We start from the raw sequence: 24,204 nt of genomic DNA, 5'->3' as shown, positions 1-24,204 counted from the left end.
TAGAAATGTGTGTGTTGGTTGTTATTTATGTTACTTGTCTTGTTTTCCAATTGTTTTGTTGCTTGCAAACCCAAGTTTGTCTTCGCATTTCATGTTGTTTACGTTTTGTGACGTCCTGTACTCATATAGGTATATATAATATGTATGTATATATGCATATATATATATATATTATATCTTATTTATATCATTATATCTATATACATTATGTATGTATTTATATGTATGTATTTATGTATATGTATATATATATGTATGTATTTATATGTAGGTATGTATATGTGCATATATGTATATGCATATGTATGTATGTATGTATGTATGTATGTATGTATGTATGTATGTATGTATGTATGTATGTATGTATGTATATACATATATGTATGCATATATTACATACATACTACATACATTATATGAAAATGGAGTCGGAGAGAGAGCGGCGTTTCCTGCAAAAGCAGCCAAACCCGCAGGGAAAATACTTCGCTATCGACAAAATCCAATTAGCTGTGCGTATATATCAGAAGTTTATTGCTATTACCACTGTGTGTTTTTGTTGTTGCTTAACTCCCACCATCTCCAGGTCAAGCCCGATTCGAAAGCAGTTCCAGTTGCCATTACCCTATGTTTCTAAGAGTATATTTTATCTATATTATCGAAAGTGTTTTGTTCTGTTATATTATATTATCTGTATTCTTTAACGCATTCTATTATATTATATTATCTATATTATATTATATTATATTATATTATCTATATTATTTAACGTATCATTGATCTACTTTACTTTATATATATATATATATATATATTTACTTTGCTTTATATATATATATATATCCTTTCTACTATAGGCACAAGTCCTGAAATTTTGGGGAGGTTTCTACTGGTACTTTAATTACCTTAAAATTTTTTTAGGAGTGTGGCTCTCCTGATAATGAACTATGTCTAATCCCACCCGCTTCTCCGACAGGATTACCCATACTTGTGCTAGAGTATGATTTGAAACAGAGAGATGAGGCTGTTATTTATAGCTAATCAATCAACCATGTACCAGGGTACCCTCGTACAATTCAGTGCTCTAAGGAGTGACTGCACTCGACAAATTCTGTGTTTTTTTATTTGCAATACTAAGTTCAATAACTCCTGCTGGGAAAGTTATCTTTCATAGACTAGCAGTAATGCCAAGGAGAGATATACCTGTAATTTGCTTAAAGCTTTGCCTGTCCTGTAATGCACATGATATATTTCATGAGTGTCCATACATTATATATGATACATATTTCCAGTTTTTTTCAACCATCAGATTAACTTGGGGCTTATGACAGGAAAGCTTTATAATTACTCAGAATCTATGAAACAAGGGTTAAAAGTCTGGAAACAAGCATGGACGTTTGGGGCAAACTTATGAAAATGCTTTGGACAGACAAAGGGTTAAAACTAGAAATAAAAGCCCTATATAAATCATTTCTACTATAGGCACAAGGCCTGAAATTTTGGGGGAAGTGGCTAGTAGAGTCCATCGAACCCTGGTTTCAACTGGTACTTATTTCATTGACCCCGAAAGGGCGAAAGGCAAAGTCGACCTCGGCAGAGTTTGAACTCAGAACGTAATGACTGACGAAATACCTATTTCTTTACTACCCACAAGGGGCTAAACACAGAGGGGGCGAACAAGGACAGACAAACGGATTAAGTCGATTATATCGACTCCAGTGCGTAACTAGTACTTATTTAATCGACCCCGAAAGGATGAAAGGCAAAGTCGACCTCGGCGGAATTTGAACTCAGAACGTAGCGGCAGACGAAATACCGCTAAGCACTTTGCCTGGCGTGCTAACGAGTCTGAGTCTACTAGTTTGCCGCTTTAAAGCCGTAAAGTTTCTGCTATCTCTAGATAGCACAAGCTTTGCGTTTCTGAGACCTTTTTTCTTTTTCTTTTACAGTTAGAAATTAGGCAATTTATATTATGTACTATTGTATAACCAGTCTAAAGTTCATTATCATTATAACTATTAATAATGCTTAGCAGTAAGGCGGAGAGTTGGCAGAATCGTTAGCACGCCGGGCGAAATGCTTAACGGCATTTCGTCTGACTTTACGTTCTGAGTTCAAATTCCACGGAGGTCGACTTTACTTGTCATCCTTTCGGGGTTGATAAATTGCGTACTGGGGTCAATCTAATCGACTGGCCTCCTCCTCAAAAATTTGGTACCTTGTGCCTAGAGTAGAAAATAATAATGGTTAGCAGTACTTCGCCTGTCTTTACATTCTGGGTTCAAATTTTTCCGAGGTCGATTTTTCTTTCTATCCTTTCGGGGTCGATAAAATAAGTACCAGTCAAGTACTGGCGTTGATGTAATCGGCTTCGCCTTCCCCTCAAAATTCTTTGCCATGTGCCAAAATTATAGCTATTAATAATCGTTTCAAATTTTAACACGGGGTCAGCAAGATGGTTGGTGGGTGGGGGTAAGCCGAGTATATCTATTCCAGTGCTCAACCGGTACTTATTTTATCAAGCTAGAAGTGCAAATCCGACCTCGGCGGAATTTGAACTCAGAACGTAAGAAATTCCGGTAAGCATTTTGCCCGGTGTGCTAATAATTCTGCCATCTTGCTATCTTATGTAAATATTAATAATAAATACTATTATAACTCTCTGGTCGTCAAGGTAAAATTCTCGATTCAAATCATAGACAGACAAATTAGAACCGTAGGCTAACAAGTAAATCTGCAGATTACAGACAAGACGTAATTAAGATTTTTTTTCACTCTTGAATAATTGCAATTTTGTTTTAAAAAATATCTTCAGGCGCAAGTATGACCGTGTGGTTATGAAGTTCGCTTTGTAACCACGTTGTCTCAAGTTCGTTCCCACTGTACAGCACCTTAGAAAAATTTTTTTCTTCCATGTCCCCGGACCGATCAATGCTTTGGGAGTGAATTAGGTCGATCGAAACTGCGTGGAAACCCGTCGTCGATACATGTGTGTGTGCGCGTGTGTGTGTGTGCCGTTCCCACCGCTTGACAACCTATGTTGGTTATCTATGTGCCCGTAACATAGCGGCTCGGCAAAAGGAACCAGACTTTATAAAAATTCATAAGTACTAGAGTTGCGTTCTGAGTTCAAATTCCACCGCGGTCGATTTTGATTTTCATCCTTTCGGGGTCGGTAAAATAAGTACCGGGTGGGGCGTTGTATCCTTAAGTAAGACACATCATATCGCGTTGCTCTGCGCACGCAAACACACACACACACATACACACACACACAAAGATACACTCATAAAGGCACACACACATAGTCACACACAATTGATAATTCCATAATGAAGCCTAAAGTAGTGGAACAACTTGAACTTTCTGGTCTGTGACATTCCTAACTAACTAAACCTGTACAAACATCAGTACAGACATAAAGACATTCACTCTTATACATCAAACATACCCATATACGCAAACATTCTCACACACACACACATCAACAGACATACACACGCGCGCGTGCAACATACGCAAGTATACACAGTTACTCACACATTACATCAATAGCACGCATGCGCAGACAGACATACATATAAGCGTACGCATTCGTCCAATATAAATTATATTAACATTGAAACACACGTAAAAGAAGCAAAACCCTCACGTACACATACACATACATACAAACGTGTGTGTGTGTATTTGTATGCATGTATGTATATATGTGTGTGTTTGCATATATATATGTGGATGGGTGGATGTATTTAAGTGAGCATGTACACGCACACACACACTTGTTATTACGTGGAGAGATATCTAAAATACAGGGAAATACACTCACGCAGATACACAAAATCACATATACATACCTTCGTCCTACATACTTTCATATGCACAAACGTATATACATTTAAATACAAGTCACATGTGTGAATTGATGTGTGTATATATATATATATATATATATATATATATATATATATATAATATATATTATATATATATGTACACACATGTATACACACATATGTGTGTGTGTTGTTCAAAATTATACAAAAGAAAAACAAAAATCCAAAAACGAACGCAAATGCGGGAACATGAAGCAAGGTGCACAAGTTGGGCGCTCAGAAAAAATGTAAGAAGTCTTTGATGTTTCGAGCATACGCTCTCCTGCAGAAAGGAATGAGGAAAGAAAACAGACGGAGAGAAGAAAAAAATGGAGCGAAAAATGTTTGTGTATGTATGTATGTATGTATGTATGTATGTATGTATATGTATGTGTACTTATATGTACTTAGCTATATCAAAATTGCACGGGTATTTCATAGACAGACAAGATAGACAGAAAGACAGGCAGTCAGACAGACAGGTAGGCAGACAGACAGATAGACAGACAGACAGACAGATAGATAGATAGATAGATAGATAGAGAGAGAGAGAGAGAGAGAGAGAGAGAGAGAGAGAGAGATACAACAGGCTTCCACACAGCTACCGTTCACAAAATTCATTCATATGGCATTGGTGGGCCCAGTCTTATAGCAAGAGTCACTTGACCAAGGTGCTCCGCAGTTGAACAAAACTCGAGATAAACGTGGTTACGATGAAAACTCCTTAGTCACACAGCCTTGCTTTCAGCTATACCTAGAAATAATAAAAACGGTGATGGTCACGACTGGAATGTCTTTGGTTACAGGTTTGTCCGGTTAGGGTCGACGTGTGGTTAATCAAATGCTAAACGACGACAGCACCACCACCACCAAAACCACCACCGCCGTGACCATCACAACGACAACATTTTCAAGCAACTAACCCACATAAATATTCAAAATAAACGCTTATACATATGCATACACATTCATGTAACACATACACACAACACAAACATAAATACGCATACATACATAAACATGAACTCACACACACACAAACCAACTAAAGCAACATGCAACTTAAAATATGTAAATGTCATTGGACAATGCACAGCTTGGAGGTCGAAGATATCTGCAGTCAGTTCTCTATTTCATTTCACTTTTCCTGTAAGCATATGACTTATACATAACAGGAAACCACTAAAAGCAAATGACTTTAATGAACTGCACTGATGAGATATAAAAAATATGTGAAACGTCTGTGTACATAGAATGATAACGAGAAATAATACAGAATACTTAACTATAAATGAATTTAATCTTCTCGTTATGCTTTACGTTGAAAAGTAGATTAAGAGTCAAGACTCTTGTAAAGGTTGCAAGACGCAACGAAAATTTTAGGAAAATAAAAATAAGAAATAAGTGGAAATTTTACCAGTGAGTGTGTTAAATTATAAGGCACAAAAAGAAAATGACTCTCCCCAGACACAACAGAATATGCTTCAACACACGAACTCATATAAAGAATCTTGCAAACCAAATCCCAAAACGAAATAAATTAAGAAAGATATGACAATAAAAATACTTTTCGTAAATAACCTTTCTTTTCCCTTGTCTATTTGTCTGTCTCTTCCTCTCTCTCACCCTCTCTCTCACCCTCTCTCTCTTTATCTCTCTCTTTCTCTCTTTATCTCTCTCTCACCCTCTCTCTTTATCTCTCTCTTTCTTTATCTCTCTCCCTCTCCCTCTCGCTCTCTCTCTCTCTCTCTCTCTCTCTCTCTTCGGATGCTATGCTTATAGACCATGACGATTATGAACCTCCATGCCAAGACTGAAGCTTTGTTATTCTTCTCTAGAAGGATGCTCACTTTTGCCAACTGAGTGGACGGGGACGTCTTTAAATGAAGCGTTTTGCTCAAGAACTCAACGAATCGCCCGGTCCAAGAATTGACACCACAATCTTACAACCATGAGTGCAACACACAAAGCTATGCATCTCACCATATATAATCATGTGTGTGTGTGACAGAAGGAGCGAAAACTAAAAAGTATAAATTTCCCCGATAGATCATAATTTAATTACTAATTTAATTACTTTCAACACCTGCTGAATTAGGAATAAACATCATTAATAAAACTGAATTAATTTAAACGAACGTTTAATCCAAATCATTATGAAGAAGTATCTTCAAGCAGCAAGCCTGGCTCGAATGCTTACGACTGAGTGGACTCTGCTAATTGGTGTTAGAATGAGCGGTGGCTTAAGTCTACCACCTAAATAGGTCATATCAAGATTCGAACTTAGGGTGCAGAGAACAGGAACGAATATGCAAAGAATACGGCTCGAATTTCTTATGGTTGCGCTAATCCACCGTCTTGTGGAGACGCAATGGCCCAGTGGTTAGGGCAGCGGACTCGCGGTCGGAGGATCGCGGTTTCCATTCCCAGACCGGGCGTTGTGTGTGTTTATTGAGATAAAGCACCTAAAGCTCCACGAGGCTCCAGCAGGGGGTGGTGGCGACCCCTGTTGTACTCTTTCGCCCCAACTTTCTCTCACTTTTTCTTCTTGTTTCTTGAGTAACGCTGCGATGGACTGGCGTCATAGAAACCGGGCCCATGAGCCTGGCTAGGCTTGAAAAGGGCGCATATATATAATCCACCGTCTTGGAATGGTACATTTTTATCGGCCCTGAAAGGGATGAAAACTAAAATTGACCTTGACTGGAATCGAACTCAAGGTGTAGAGTGTCGTAACAAATATCACGAGCGTTCTGTCCGACGTTCTAACCACTCAGCCAATTCACCGCCTGTGTCAACGATGGATAATGAGGAAAATACACCTTTAGCGAGAATTATTTATTTTGTAGGCGCAGGCGTGGCTGTGTGGTAAGAAGCTTGCTTCCCAACCATATGGTTCTGGGTTCAGTCCTACTGTGTAGCACCTTCGGCAAGTGCCTTCTGTTATATAGCTTTGGGCCAACCAAAGACTAGTGAATGAATTTGGTAGACTGAAACTGAAAGCAGCTCGGCGTGTGTGTATGTGTGTCTGTGTGTGTGTGGCATCCACCACCACTTGACAACCAGTGCTGGTGTGTTTACGTCCTCCGCAACGTAGAATATATACAAGGCTTGAAAAACAAATACTAGGATTGATGGCTAAAAATTCTTCAAGATGGTGCCACAGTCTAATAACTGAAACTAGTAATAAGCCAAAAGATAAATAGTGAATACTATACACAATATGAACAGAAAATCTTCATCTAACTCGGCATCTTTTTTTAAAAAGCTTATTTGATTCGATACGGCATGTTGAATCAAATGAGTATTAAAATACTTTTGACGCATCCGTATGACGCATCGTTACGACAAATACGGGAGTTTACTCTCATAAATGAATCATCCGAAATTATTTCTGAATTTGTAGACAGCAAGAAAGAAAATAAAACTCCCTTAAGGAGCATTCAAATCTAAAAATAAAAAAGCAGGCAAGGGAGACAACTGTTACGCTATCAGCTGATCAAAGGGTATTAGCTATGACAATATACAGTTAAGGAATGAGCTTTTATCTTTAGAGCTAAACATATATACGTGTGTGTGTGTGTCCGTGTGGTGTGTGTGTGTGTGGACAATGATGTACAAGAAATCCGAAGGTCGTCTGGTAAAACAAAAAACATAATACAGAAAAAGTTAATGCTTTTGTTAGGATATAAACCCTTGGAAGAAAAGAAGTGTAACGTATTGAGACTGACTTTCGTCTGAGAAGAAACACTGACTATTTTTCAATATATTACACACGCACACTCACACATGTGTATATATATATATATATATATATATATATATATACACGGAAAAGAAGTCATACTGACATTCCTGTTGATGCATGTATCTGAATTTGCATATTCTTATGTATATACAATGTATATGTGTGTGTGTAGTTTGTGTGCATGTATATAAATGGATCAATGTACGAATGCACCCTCTCTCTCTCTTTCTCTCTTTCTCTCTCTCTCTCTCTCTCCTCTTTCTCCTCTTCTTCTTCTTCTCTCTCTCTCTCTTCTCTCTCTCTTCTCTCTTCTCTCTCCTTTCTCTCTTTCTCTCTCTCTCTCTCTCTTTCTTCTTCCTCTCTCTCCCTTTCTCTCTCTTTCTCTCTCTCTCTCTCTCTTTCTCTCTCTCTCTCTCTCGCTCGGTCTCTCCATGTATATATATGTATGTACGTGTGTACAGAAAAACATGGAGTAGAAAAACAGAATGAAGGCGATACGGAAGGATTGATTCAAAGAGTAAGAGGCAGATAGATAGAGAGAGAGAGAGAGAGAGAGAGAGAATATGTGCGCGTGAAAGAGAGAGAGACAGGGGAAGGGAGGGAAAGAAAGAAAGAAAGAAAGAAAGAAAGAAAGAAAGAAAGAAGAAAGAAAGAAAGAAAGAGACACTCACACACATGCAGACACACACACACAAACGCACGCAAACACACACACACACACACACCTACACACACAAAGAAAGAAATGATTGCCAATTTATGTAGAGTAAATTCGTTGGAATAAAATGCAAACATGTGTCACTATGTACCTGTGACGGCAAGAATTCGGGTCTGAGAATAGGTTTATGAAGAGTATATGTCTTTATCTATGCTTATGTGTTTATGTGTGTATGAATGTGGGTGTATATTTGCAAGTACATATATACATGCACATTTATACACACAGACACACACATACACATATATATACATATATATATATGTTTGTATGTGTGCGTATATATATATATATATATATATATATATATATATGTATGTATGTGTGTATGTTTCGATATGTTTATATGTAAATATACATTTGTGTATATACAACTATATACAACTGTATACATACACGTTTATACATACATATATGCATGTATATATATATATGTGTGTGTGTGGGTGTATATGGAAACATTCACAAAAATCATGTATTTATGTATATTCGTTTATATAAACATGCCATTTATATGTAATCATATCAGTGTGTATGTGTGTGTGTGTGTGTGTGTGTGTCTGTGTGTGTGTGTCTGTGTGTGTGTGTCTGTGTGTGTGTGTCTGTGTGTGTGCGCGCGCGCGTACATACGCGCACGTATCTGTGGGTGTATATAAATATAATCACAGACAAGCGTGATGATGACAAGACGTCCCTTACATACATAGCAAAACCACTTGTAAACACTGATGAATCTATATAGTAGCCATACCTTCATTCTAAACACAGAAATATAAGCGTTAGTTGCTAATTCAGGAACGACTATTGTCAAATAAAAACACATACACATGTCCATATACACACAGGCATACATGCACACGTATGCCGGTGTGTGTATCTGTCAATCTGTCTGTCAGTGTGTTTCACATTGCGTTTAACTGTGTTTATATATGTAAGTGTTAATGTGATGGAGGGGCGGTGGATGGGGTTGTGCACACCTGCGTGCAGTATTGCGGCCCACCTGATGATGCGCCATGTCAGATGCTGTCCGTGTCTCGAAAAAATTTTGCCCACGCCTGATTTACGCGGTCACTCGACTTGACCTTTTACTCTTTTATTCTTTTACTTGTTTCAGTCATTTAACTGTGGTCATGCTGGAGCACCGCCTTTTAGTCGAGCAAATCGACCCCAGGACTTAATCTTTGTAAGCCTAGTACTTATTCTGTTGGTTCTCTTTTGCCGAACCGCTAAGTTACGGGAACGTAAACACACCAGCATCGGTTGTCAAGCGATGTTGGTGGAGGGGGACAAACATATACACACACAAACATACATATATATACATATATACGACGGGCTTGTTTCAGTTTCCGTCTACCAAATCCACTCACAAGGCTTTGGTCGGCCCGAGGCTATAGTAGAAGACACTTGCCCAAGGTGCCACGCAGTGGGATTGAACCCGGAAACTATGTAGTTCGTAAGCAAGCTGCTTACCACACAGCCACTCCTAATAACACACAGATAGCCCTCAAATTCCAACCAACGTCCTCAAAAGTTGGTATTTGATAATGTCCAAAGTACGACATAATCAAACGAAATATTCGCACATACACGTACGAAAACACACGCGAGCGCACACACAAACAGACACATACACATATAGTAATGGTATTATATTTGTGAATACTTCTGTTTACATATTAACTGACAAATAGAAAAAATAAATACCTAGAGCAGAATATATTTATTGTTTGTAAGATCAACTTAATTACATAGATGCAGCATGAAATTTTGTCAGGGAACAGGTCGCGGTCTCAAAGCGACGAAAATATTTTGACAAATTAAATTTAAATCTTGAAGTGAATCTAACGGTTTTTGTGTGTTTCTTAAATGGCTTATAAACACCTTCCACGCTGCAATTGTTTTCGTTCCAGCACACGATCTCAGATCAGGTCACTTGCTATGCAAGTACATCTTAATTACAGCAATCCCTGGAATATCCAGGGAGTTACGTTCCAACCCTATGAAAAAGTAGGGAATATGATTGAAACTCTTTTATTTCATAACTGAAATAACAATAAACATGTTTGAGTATATTATATTAATAATTAATATTTGATGTGTCCTCCTTTTGCTTTTATAACCGTTTTTATGCGTTTTTGCATGCTTGAGACTAAGCTGGCATAAGTGGTAGGCTCAGTTTTCTGCCACTCTTCATGAATTTTGGCTGTTAATTCACTTTTGAAGAACATTTGTGCCTCTTCGCTCTTGTATCCAAGTGTGATCACAAATGTTCAGTGGGGTTGAGGTCAGGAGATTGAGGAGGCACCATTCCATCAACCCTACCCCTTTCTCTTCAAACCAACCCACTGAGACTCTGGATGTGTGACATGGAGTATTGGCTTGTTGGAATAATTATATCATCTGGTATGGTATCATTGAAAATTTTATCTAAGGAAAGTTGATAATCTTGGTCCAACATGCTGTTGTAAGTGTTGGAATTCATTATGCCTTTGCAACTGAATAACATTCCTGGGCTTGAAAACGACATGCAACCCCCAAACCATTACCCTACCACCTCCAAAATTTAATTGCTGGGACAACACATCTAGGATCATAAGCTTCCCCAACTCTTCGACGAGCATTAACAGCTCCAGGGGTTCCAAAGATCTGAGAAGAAATACAAATTTTACTGATCATTTTTGGTAGCCAATAAAAAATGCGTACAAGCGTAATAAATTCAATTATGCCTAATAAATTGGTGGAAACTAATATTGTGAACATACTTCAAATGTTGCTTTTATCGGACTTAAGAACTTTAGCTCAATTACCATAAATCCAATCTCTATGCTCTTTTTCCCAAGAGAATAGCTTCTTCTTTTTCATCTCAGACAGCCACGGTTTCTTTCTCGCCTTACATCCTTTGAGCTCAGCTTCTAATAACTTTCTTCTCGCTGTGCGACTTGATATCTCTTTGTTGCTGACCGAAACTCAGCAGCTACATCAGAATAGGTGGGGTTTTTTTCCTATCGGCCAGAGATGTCCTCTTCGGCAACTTGTCTTCCCTCGGGGTTGTACACCTTTTTGCGACCGTGACTATCACGGTTTTCGAAAGAATTGATCTCACTGTACTTTTTGGTGGTTGTTTGGATACCATTTCTGGAGCATTCCGGTTTTCTTGCAATGTTGACTTGGGATAGTCCATCTCTAAACAATGAAATGATTTGAGCTCTTTGAGCTTCAGAAATCTGTCTCTTCTAGACATTTTCAACAAAGATTAACCACTGGTAAGTTAACAATAAGATATTCACTGAAAAAATAGGAAAAAATGTTAGCATCACACATTGAATGGCAGAAAATTGCCCCAACCAATTATGCAAAATATGCAAAAACGCATTAGAGCGGATATAAAAACAAAAGGAAAACATATAAAATATTAAGTATTGATGGGATATACTCAAGAAGGTTTATTATATTGTTTTCAATTAATGCGACGATTAAACGCAACACACCTTCCTTCCAATTACTGCTGTAAACAGCGGAAGTGAGCTAGAACGTTAAGACTTAGTGCACATGCACAGCAGAGTTCAAGGTGTGCGTGTATATGTGTGTACACACACACACAAACATATATATATATATATAATATATATACATACATACATACATACATACATACATACATACATACATACATACATACACGCGCACTCATGTAGAATGCTGTTGAACGAAAACATCGAAGTTACTGTCAATTTTTTCGTTGTAAAAATATATAAATACGTGTTCTATTAAAAGGTGTTGAGTAATTCTTCAGCGTAATGTCAAATTGCTTTTATATAAACTTCACATAAAAGCAATACATGCCTAAACACACACACACACTCACATTCTCACAAAGATATATATATATTATATATGAAGCATTGGGGTTGATATGATAAAAAAAAAACCTAAAACCATCGGAGGCGACGCCCCAATTAACCCCGTAACTCAACGAGTGAAAGAGTCAAGACCAGGAGGACAAAGAGAGATGTAGTGTATGTATACATACATTGTATTTTTAGCGAAGAAAGGAAAACAAAATGACGTACTAGATCCACTTAGGTCTTTCTTTCCGTCAGATGTTTCCATTGTTAAATTTAAGGGCGCGGACATCATATATGAATGGCGAACGCTGTTCACAACCGTGTGTATATATATTTATATATATATATATATACGATTGTGATATATCTCTCTATATAAATATATATATATATATATATATATATATATATATATACATATATACGATTGTGATATAGATATATATATATATATATATATATATATATATATATATATATATATATATATATATATACATATATACATATATATATATATATATATACATATATACGATTGTGATATAGATATATATATATATATATATATATATATAATCCACGCAACATACACATCAACTCATACCAACACATACACACCTATTGCATACGTATACTTAAACCCATGCATACACGCAACCACGCATACATACCCATACACAAACACACTAAAGACGCACACATCTCACACACACACATACACCTATTATCCACCCGCAAATAGTGGCATTCATTGTACGTAAATAAACAAATATACATACTTGTGCGTGTGTTTGTGTATGTATGCGCATATACATGCACAACATGTATATATACATACATACATACATACATACATACATACATACATACATACATACATACACGTATATGTGTGTGTGTGTGTGCGTATCTAGGCGTGGCTGTGTGTTAAGAAGCTTTCTTCCCAACCACATGGTTCCGGGTTCAGTCCCACTGCATGGCATCTTGGGCAAGTGTCCTCTACTATAGCCTCCGGCCGACCAGGTCCTTCTTGTGAGTGGATTTGGTAGACGGAAACCGAAAGAAGCTCATTGTATATACAAATATATATGTAGGTGTGTGTATATGTCTGTATTTGTTACCCACCATCATTTGACAATCGATGTTGGTGTGTTTACGTCCCCGTATCTAGCACTTAGGCAAACGAAACCGATAGAATAAGTACTAGGCTTACAAAGAATAAGTCCTGGGGTCGATTTGCTCAACTAAAGGCGGTGCTCCAGCATGGCCGCAGTCATATGACCGAAACAAGTAAAAGAGAAAAGATATATACATATAGGAAGAGAGAGAGAAACATAAATATGCATATACATACATTTATGTATATATGTATGTGCGTCTATGTGTATAAATATACATATGTGTATGTGTATATATATATTTATTATATAAATGTGTGTGCATATATGGGTACAGGACGTCACCAACTGTGTAAACAACATGAAATACGAAAACAAACAAGTTAAATACGCAAACGTATTGGAAAACAACCCTTCATCAGTTGTCGGCTATCTACTTCCCATTTCGAGCATGTGTAGACAGACAAACAGACGGACGGGCAGACAGACAGATAGATAGACAGATAGACAGACAGACAGACAGACAGACAGACAGACAGACAGATAGATAGATAGATAGATAGATAGATAGATAGATAGATAGATAGATAGATAGGTAGGTAGGTAGGTAGATAGATAGATAGATAGATAGATAGATAGACAGACAGACAGGCAGGTGGCAGGCAGGCAGGTAGGTAGGTAGGCAGACAGACAGACAGACAGACAGATAGATAGATACGCAAGAACCTACACACATTCCCACACATCATCATGCATATCCAGGCATACTTATGCAAATATACACACATAATGATATGTGTTGTTGTTGGTCGTGGTGTAGTGGTAGTGGTGGTGCTAGCGTGACCAATGGCTGTAATTGTGGTTGTGGCCTTGATGCTGTAAATCGATTTAGGAGACGGTGATGGTCATGGTGGACTTTTTCTTATAGTCTTTGTAAGTTTTAAAAAATTACAAAAAATTTACGAACAAACAAAAATTTCAATTTTTCTGGTGATGGTGGCGATGGTGGTGGCGGTGGAGGTGGTGGCGGTGGTGGCGGTGGTGGCGGTGGTGGCGGTGGTGGCGGTGGTGGCGGTGGTGGCGGTGGTGGCGGCGGTGGTGGCGCGGGGGGGGGGGGGGGTTGGGGGGGTGTTGAGGGCATACAAGTCGTTATTGCGAACAAGGTCCTTTATTTTTAGGTCCAATCAAAACAAGGGCAAACAACGTATTGGGAGGGGCGGATACTAAGGAGTAGGGTTGCAGTTGATAGAAAAGGTTGGAGAGAACGGCTCAAATTGGTGGCGGTGGCGAAAGGTGTGTTGAGTTTCGACACAGAAGTAGTAGGAACAGTTGTGGCAAGCAACGCAGTGGTTATAACGATGGTGGTTGTAGTGGTGATGGGTTGTAGTGGTGGTAGCGGTGAGAGGGTTGTTAGGGTGTCACTGGTGGGAACAGGGACCTTCGGTTTCTGTCGGCTGTTTTGTTGCTGTTGTTGTTGTTGCAGGCCTTTGACTGTGGCCATGCTGGAGCACCGCCTTTGGTCGAACAAATAGACCCCGGGACTTATTCTTTGTAAGCCTAGTACTTATTCTGTAGGTCTCTTTTGCCGAGCTACTAAGTTACGAGGAAATAGACACACCAACATCGGTTGTCAAGCGATGGTGGGGGTGGACAAACACAGACACACAATCATACAAGCACCCACACACACATATACACACACACACACACATAAACACACACACACACACACACACATATATATGTATATACACGACGGGCTTCTTTCAGTTTCCGTCTACCAAATCCACTCACAAGGCTTTGGTCGGCCAGAGGCTATAGTAGAAGACACTTGCCCAAGGTGTCACGCAGTTAGAAATGGTGCACATTTACAAATACAAACAACAGGACATTAACAACAGGTGTCTTTCGACTAAGGACGAATTAAATTAAGATGGCGTGTGTGGAAGTGAAGCCTTATGGCAGGGACACAAGAGGTGACAGGCATGGGAAGGACTATAAGAGATGCTACACGGATTGTAGTCGAACCAAGAAAGAAAGGTCAGGCTTGGCGGAACACCGGTCATGTGGAAGGAGAGAGGTAGGGGCAGAGGTATAGAAGAATTAGGGATGGACAAGGAAGAGAGAAAAGGAAAGACAAAAGGAAAGGGACGGAGTGAAGTAAAAGAGGAGGGAAAATGAGAATGAAAGGAAGGCCAAGAAATGTGAGAAATAGGGAGCGAGAAAAAGAAAAGAGGAAAGATCGAAGAAAGTTTGAAGTGGGCTGACATACATATATATATATACGACGGGCTTCTTTCAGTTTCCATCTACCAAATCCAATCACGAGGCTAAAGTAGAAGTCACCTGTCCAAGGTGCTATGCAGTGAGACTGAACCCGGAACCTCGTGTTTGAGAAGTAAGCTTCTTACAACACAACCACGATGATGATACTGTTGTTTGTTGTTGTAGTTGGTGTTGTTGTTGTTGTTTATTCCCAATCCCATGTCAACCCGGAACCCGCAAATCTATTTGTGATCAAAGGCGTTCCAGCCTTTGATAATAAACCAAGAGAGTATGTTTAAAATCTGAGGCGGGAGAGGGTGGATTTTGCTGCTATTTCTAACAGGTGCACAACAGGAAAGGGCTTCTTTTCCGATTCTTGTTCTTGACGTTGTTGTTGCTGGTGGTGGTGGTGGTGGTGGTGGTTTTGATGCTATTGTCTATAGTATTATCAGTGGTGGTGGTGATGGCGCTACTGGTGCTGGTGGTGGTGGTGCTGGTGATTATGGTGACGGTGTGTTGGTGGTGGTGGTGCTGGTGTGACGGTGATGGTGGGAGTAGTGGTGGTAGTGGTGGTGTCGATAGTGCAACTGGCGCTACTGGTGTTGGCGATGGTATTGGTACTGGTTGTGTCGAAGGTTGTGTTGACACCCGTACAGATGGTAGTGGTGGTAGTGGTAGTGGTGGTTGAGATATTAGTGCCGGTGAGTCTTATAGTAGTATTGGTTGATGGTGATGGTGATGGTGGTGGTGGTGGTGGTTGTCGTGGTTGTCGTCGTCGTAGTTATGTTGATAGTAGTGACAGCGGTTGTGGTGATGGTGATGGTGATGGCGGTAGTATTTGACAGGTGACTGTAAAAAGAGAAAGAGGGAGAGCGAGAGAAAGAGGCAGAGGGAGTAGGAGAGAAAGAGAAAGAAGCAGAGGGAGTAGGAGAGAAAGAGAAAGAGGGAGAGTAGCAACGAGGGTTGAGGAAAGATGAGTCACTTTCCACTACACCCACCACCCACCCACCTGCCCAACCCCCACTTAACACCCCTACCCCCACCCCATCCCCAAACAACAGTTTCTTTACAGAACCTTAAGAAGGTAGGCCAGACTTAACAGGTCTCCAAACCCGTCCGGGTGACATGTCTGTTGTCTCTGTAGATGGACGGAGGTCATTATCTGACCTCTGTCATATATACATCTTATTACAAATACTGATATCGTCGGTTCGATCCTCAGGTAATTCAAATTAATCAATTATATCGATTATGTTTGCTTTTGTTTGTTTCCTCGTTTTCAATACACCCCCCTTTTTTAATTATTCTAATTGATATACATGTTTTTTTCTATTATTTTTTCTATTATTGTTGTTAATGCTGTTGTTGTTATCAATGATGTTGATTTTGTAATCGTTGTTGTTAAGGCGGCGAAATGGTAGAATCCTTAGCACGCCGGACAAAGTGCGTAATGGTATTTCTTCCGGCTAGGGCGGCGAGCTGGCAGAGTCGTTAGCACGCCGGGCGAAATCCTAAGCGATATTTCGCCTGACGCTACGTTCTGAGTTCAAATTCCGCCGAGGTCGACTTTGCCTTTCATCCTTTCGGGGTCGATAAATTAAGTACCGGTTACGCACTAGGGTCGATATAATCGACTTAATTCGTTTGTCTGTCCTTGTTTGTCCTCTCTGTGTTTAGCCCCTTCTGGGTAGTAAAGAAATAGGTATTTCGTCTACCGCTACGTTCTGTGTTCAAATTCCGCCGAGGTCGACTTTGCCTTTCATCCTTTTGGGGTCGATAAATTAAGTACCAGTTACGCACTGGGGTCAATGTAATCGACTTAATCCATTTGTCTGTCCTTGTTAGCCCTCTCTGTGTTTAGCCCCTTGTGGGTAGTAAGGAAATAGGTATTTCTTCCGGCTTTACATTCTGGGTTAAAATTATGCCGAGATCCATCTTGCCTGTCATCCCTTTCAGGGGTCGATAAAATAAGTACCAGTCAACTGGGGTTGATGTAATCGACTAGCCCCCTCTCCACAAATTTGAGGCCATGTCTCTATAGAAAAAAGGATTATCCGATGTTCCTTTTGTTGTTGTGAAACTGTTATTATTATCGGTGTTGTAGTTCATAAGGCAACGAGCTGACAGAATTGTTTGCAAGCCGGGTAAAATGCTTAGCAACATTTCGCCTGCCTTTACGCACTGAGTCCAAATTCCACCGAGGTTGACTTAGCCTTTCACCCTTTCGGGCTTGTTAAAATAAGTACCAGTTGAACACTGCGGTCCATGTAATCGTCTATCTCCCCCTCCACTTCCCTGCAAGTGCCAAAATTATTATTATTATTATTATTATTATTATTATTATTATTATTATTATTATTATTATTATATTATTATTATTATCATTATTATTAAGGTGGTGAGCTGACAGAATCGTTAGCACGCCGGGCGAAATGCTGAGCATTATTTCGCCTATCTCGACGTTCTGAGTTCAAATTCCACAGAGTTCTCGACTTTGCCTTTCATCCTTTCGGGGTCGATAAATTAAGAACCAGTGAAATTTTAGGGTCAATGTAATCGACTAGTTCCCTCCCCAAAAAACTTCAGGCCTTGTGCCTATAATAGAAAGGATTATTATTATTATTGTTGTTGTTGTTGTTGTTGTTGTTCTTCTTCTTCTTCTTCTTCTTCTTCTCTTCTTCTTCTTCTTCTTCTTCTTCTTCTTCTTCTTCTTCTTTTTTTCTTTTTGGTCAGTCCTAGTCGAAAGCATTCTAACAGTGACCGTGACCATTCAGTCCTATTTCCTTGACCAAATGCACCTAGGACCACATCATCCAGTCTGGTCTCTCTCGCCTCGTGTCATTTTCCAGATGGTAGGCAATGTCTTCTAATGGCATAGTCACGAATCTAGGGGCCACTATACAAATCCACCTATACTATGGTTTATACATTCCTCTACTTTCTCTCACACATCAAAATACTATAGGCCCCACTGCGTTACTTCGCTCGGGGTTGGGCTATAATGTTGTTAAGACGGTCCTAGTGATAGTGTGTGATTTGTGGAATATTCAACCGCTAATTGTAGCAGATCGAGCTACTGTTTAGAGGCTTTTTCATTGATTTCTCTTTGTATTCTGTCCACGACTTAACAACATTTTAGGTTTACCAAACTCCGAATAGGTGGAGGCGCGTGGCTAAGTGGTTAGGGTGTCAGCACCATGATCGAAAGATTGTGGTTTCGATTCCTGGACCGGGCGACGCGTTGTGTTCTTGAGCAAAACACTTCATTTCACGTTGCTCCAGTCCACTTAGCTGGCAAAAGTGAGTAACGCTGCGATGGACTGGCGTCATAGAAACCGAGAAACCGGGCCCATGAGCCTGGCTAGGCTTGAAAAGGACAAAAAAAAACCTCCAAATAGACTACAACAAAATTGTTTGCTCTCTTCATTTATTCATTTCGTTCGTTTTCTTCGCCTGCTTGCTGAGGACAAGATATAGAAAAGTTATGGCCAACAACCCTCTAATATGATATGTTGGTAATTTAAGAAAAGTAAATATATATAATAGACAAGTTTATATATGATATTATAAAACTGTGTGTAATATGCACATCAAAAGATTAATACTGAACTAGCTCTTAATTAAATAGCGTTTATTATTATTATTATTATTATTATTATTATTATTATTATTATTATTATTATTATTATCATTATTATTATTATCATTATTATTATCATTATTATTCTATGTTTGACTTTTGCTTTATATTTGTACAAGTTGGCTCCAAGTCTCACCCAGAGACCTCAAGAGACAACAGGTTGGAAGTTCGTGTTGGTGTTATGCCTAGTGTGCCATATATTTGGTTTTCCATTTAGTGTTGTACTAGTGAATGTCAAAAAAAAAAAAACGAAAAGTATGTTTGTTTTAAAACTTGAGATTACATAGAAAGTATTTTGCGTAGGATATGAGCAGTTCCCATGAGCACTATCTTTTGGATTTCTGCCATTTTGGGGTTTCCTGGTATCTGAGTTAGGTAGCGATCAGTCCCTTTTGCTATCATTCCCAGGGCACCTATGACAACAGGTATTGTTTTAGTCTTCAGCTTCCACATTTTGCTGATTTCTATTTCAAGATCTTTATATTTGCTCAGTTTTTGGTAGGTCTTGACAGATACGCTTATATCGATTGGGACAGTCATATCAATGAGGAGGCATGTTCTTTGTTTGAAGTCTTTCAATATGATGTCTGGCCTATTTGCATCTATCTTTCTGTCAGTTTGAATGGGGAATTTCCAGAGGAGTGAGATGTGGTCATTTTCAAGCACTGGAGGTGGTTTGTGTTCCCACCAGTTTTTTTCATGGGGCAAATCCAGGTTTTTGCAGATTACCCAGTGAATATATTGTGAAGCTCTATCATGCCTGTTGAGATACTCTGTAGGTGCTAGAAGACTGCACTTGGAGACAACATGATCAATGGTTTCATTTTGTTGTTGGCATACACGACATGTTGGGCTACTGCCGTTCTTTAATATGTTGGCCTGGTAGTTTCTTGTTGGTAGGCATTGATCTTGAGCTGCTATGAGAAACCCTTCTGTTTCAGATTTTAAGCCAGAGGCCATTAGCCATTGATGGGTCAGGGCTTTGTCAACATCTGCATTATTCGCTTTCTTTGGGTATTTGCCATAGAGAGGTTTTTCTTGCCATTTATCATTCAGAATATCTAAGGCAGCATTTTTTGCACGGGTTTTCATGCGTTTAGCTTTTTCTGTGCTTGTTTCTTGTATGTCTAATTCCGAAATTTGTTGTATTCGGAATTCACTTAGATATTCCTTTGCTTGTTTTGTTACTGAGTATGATGCTTTCTGGTTTTCATGTTTTGAGACAAGTTTTAACATCCAGTCCTCAGAGTTTTTCAGGTAGGTGTCTAGGCCAATTGTAGCAATCTTCATTGTTATTGCCAGTTGTAAAAGTCCACGGCCTCCCTCTTTTTTTGGCAGATAAAGTCGTTCTATATCTGCCTTAGGGTGGTGCATTGTATGCATTGTCAACAGTTTTCGTATTTTTCTGTCAATTATTATTATTTTTTTTTTTTGACTTTTGCTTTACATTTGTACAAGTTGGCTTCAAGTCTCACCCAGAGACCTCATGAGACAACAAGTTGAAAGTCATGTTGGTGTTATGCCTAGGGTGCCATATATCTGGTTTTGTACATAGTGCTGTTCTAGAGAATGTTTAAGAAACCATAAGAAAATTGTTTGTTTTAAAACTTGAGATTACATAGAAAGTATTTTGCGTAGGATATGAGCAGTTCCCATGAGCCCTATCTTTTGAATTTCTGCCATTTTGGGGTTTCCTGGTATCTGAGCTAGGTAGCAATCAGCCCCTTTTGCTATCATTCCCAGGGCACCTATGACAACAGGTATTGCTTTAGTCTTCAAGTTCCACATTTTGCTAATTTCTATTATTATTATTATTATTATTATTATTATTATTATTATTATTATTATTATTTTTCCTTCTTTCTTCAAATTTTCTTCCGTTTCTCGCCGAGTGTTTTCCATACACCTAGGGCAGAGAAGGGCATTGTATGCATTCCCAGATTACACACTCAAATTCACAGATAGAATATTTAAAAATTAATAAATAAATAAATTCATGGGTGGATGTTATTTTCACAGCGATAGTGCTCTTCTCAGTACATGAGCCGTTCCAGTTAATACGATTTTTTGCACTTCCTGTAGAGATGGTAAGCCTGGAATCATTTTCAAATAGGTTTCAGTACCTTTTTTTTTTATCATTCCTAGAGATCCTACAATCACTGGTACTGTAGTCGTCTTGAGATGCCACATTTTTTCAATTTCTATTAGCAGGTCTTTATATTTACTAATATTGTCAAATTCTTTCGCCGCTATATTGTGATCACAGGGAATACTCATGTCAATTAATAAACACTTATTATTATTATTATTATCATCATTATTATTATTATTATTATTATTATTATTATTATTATTATTATTATTATTATATTATTATTATTATTATTATTTTTATGATTATTATTATTACCCAATATACCCATCATGTCTACCCGCCTCATAAGGGTACACCAGGCATATGCATCACAACCATATGTGCACGACATGGTGAACTCATATCAAGATAAACAGTGCATGGCCTTGCAGCTGGGGCCCAGTTAGAATTTGTTCAGGTCGAGTAGCCCATCCCACTCAAAAGGTCCCTGAATAAGGCTTGTTTAAGGATGTTGAGCGAAACACTCATGTTTCCAGAGGTGAATTATCCAAACCCCAAAGAATCTCTCTCGAACATATGGTTATGATGCTCCCCCATTACTTCTGCTCGTGATCAGAGATGCACATATCATCAGCCACTAAGGGACATGTTCAACTGGTTAAGGTCAAACAACTGACAAGCAAATCTGTGGTATTGAGCAGAATATTTGCTGTGACCCATCTTTTATACTAAAACAAATCAATGTATACTTACATATGTACATAATAAATGACAGACAGACAGACAGACAGACAGACAGACAGACAGACAGACAGACAGACAGATAGATAGATAGATAGATAGATAGATAGATAGATAGATAGATAGATAGATAGATAGATAGATAGATAGATAGATAGATAGATACGTAGACAGGCAGACAGACAGACAGACAGACAGATACGTTGACATACGTAACATAACAGAAAAAATTTATCTCACGTAATACAAACATATAATACATCTTTCATAACAAAAGGACATTAAAAATATTTTTCAGTTTTTTTTTTTCCTCTCGTTTAAATTTTGTGCTTTACTTTCTGTCTTCTGTACATATGCCACCATCTAGTTTATGAGACACACCAGGGATGTCGACGTAGCTACGTTACACAAGTGCTTAAAATTATTTCTTAAGTTCATATACTTTTTAAACGGGTCCATATCTAACGGAATTCAAGAATTTAGTTCATTCTACTTCCTACAATTTACACGAAACACAACTGAAACTACATCGGTTGATCACTTCCTTATTTGTATTCGTTTTGTTTTGTTTTTAATAATGACTCACACACACGCACTTGTATGTAGGTGTATGTGTGTGTCTCTGTAGACATTCGATTTTATTCCTTTTCCTGTCCAGTGTGACACGTGTGGCACACAGGACGTATTTCCCTAGCATCTATGCATCTTATATGATGCACGTTAGTTTCTAATTTTGATATCCTAACCCAGCAATTTTAGGAGAGGGGGATGTCGGTTACATTGACCACAGTATTTAACTGATACTTATTTCATCGACCCCAAAATGATTGAAAAGCAAAGTCGGCCTCGGCGGAATCTGAACTCAGAACGTAAAGACGGACGAAATACCTATTTCTTTATTGCCCACAAGGGGCTAAACATAGAGGGGACAAACAAGGACAGACAAAGGAATTAAGTCGATTACATCGACCCCAGTAACTGGTACTTAATTTATCGACCCCGAAAGGATGAAAGGCAAAGTCGACCTCGGCGGAATTTGAACTCAGAACGTAACGGCAGACGAAATACCATTAAGCATTTCGCCACATGTGCTAACGATCCTGCCAACTCGCCGTGGTAAATCTTATACGCTACATATTGCCATTATTTTTTGCAACCACAAGAGTAACTTGTGACTTAGGAAAGTAAAATTTTATATTACTCATAACGTATTAAACAAGGGTTAATTAAACGTCTGAAAATAAGCATGGCCCTTTTTGACAAATTTATGAAAATGCTTTGGACAGGCAAACAACTAAACTTGGGGATTGAATATTTTTTATGGTTTGGTCTGGAGCAAGGGTTCTTACGGTGGCCTTCACTGGTTCTCAAAGACCAGTGACATCGATATGGTTGATATTCTTGAACAACTGCAGTTTTACGGGCAGAGAAGGAATTGCAGAGTGAGAACGTCCTTTGAGAAAAATATTAGTATTGATGGTGGTTAGTGCATAGCCTGGTGAGTGAAAACAATATGGTTGACGGGAGGGGAGTAAGGGAGATAATTGTTCCTGACAAGCTGAATGGATGCGATCCAATTTAGCTTGATTCGAGAAGTCCCTTCTACTGTAGCAGTAGACGAGTTAGAATGTTGAGACAGAGCAGGTCTGTAGGCTGAATGTCATAAAGTGTGGATTGGTGACCTCATGCTAATCAATGTGTTGGTATTTTCTTGAATGCTGTATCGGATGTCTATGTATTTTGTAACAACACCAGCTAAGATCTGGGGGAAGTATTATTACATTGTTGATTTTAGTTGGCTGCTGTATTGGATTACTAACTACACAGTTCCAAAAAAACTTGTTGACTTTGTAGCAGTCAAATACTGGGAACGACGTAATCGATTAACTACATCTGCCAATATTGATGGCCTTGTACCTAAATTAGAAACACTTGATCGTTCCGACTATTTACGTTCTGGGTTCAAATCCTGCCGAGATCAACTTTGCCTTTCATCCCTTCAGTGTCGATAAAAAAGTACTTCTCCAGCACTGGGATTAATCTAATGGATTAACCCCCTCCCCGCCAAAAATCTTCTAAATTAGAAACAATCTTTTGTTCCGACTCTTAACATTTTGATATCCGCTGCAGGAGCGGCTAAAATTGTCTGTATCATA

The 24,204-nt window shown here is 38.7% G+C and overlaps 1 protein-coding gene across 1 annotated transcript in view; it reads left to right on the top strand.

The window, feature by feature from the left end:
* Positions 1-16,629: 16,629 nt before the first annotated feature.
* LOC118764059 overlaps positions 16,630-24,204 on the top strand; it is a 51,687-nt gene continuing 44,112 nt past the window's right edge. The window contains exon 1 of the mRNA XM_036504381.1: positions 16,630-16,794. Coding sequence (XP_036360274.1) covers positions 16,698-16,794 — 97 coding nt within the window. The 5' untranslated portion in view covers positions 16,630-16,697. The remainder of the gene's footprint in view (positions 16,795-24,204) is intronic.

The sequence above is a fragment of the Octopus sinensis genome, linkage group LG7 (genome assembly GCF_006345805.1).
Source record: "Octopus sinensis linkage group LG7, ASM634580v1, whole genome shotgun sequence".
NCBI classification, from domain to species: domain Eukaryota; kingdom Metazoa; phylum Mollusca; class Cephalopoda; order Octopoda; family Octopodidae; genus Octopus; species Octopus sinensis.
The sequence above is the reverse complement of the archived record's forward strand: the minus strand, read 5'-3'. Positions and strand labels throughout refer to the sequence as shown.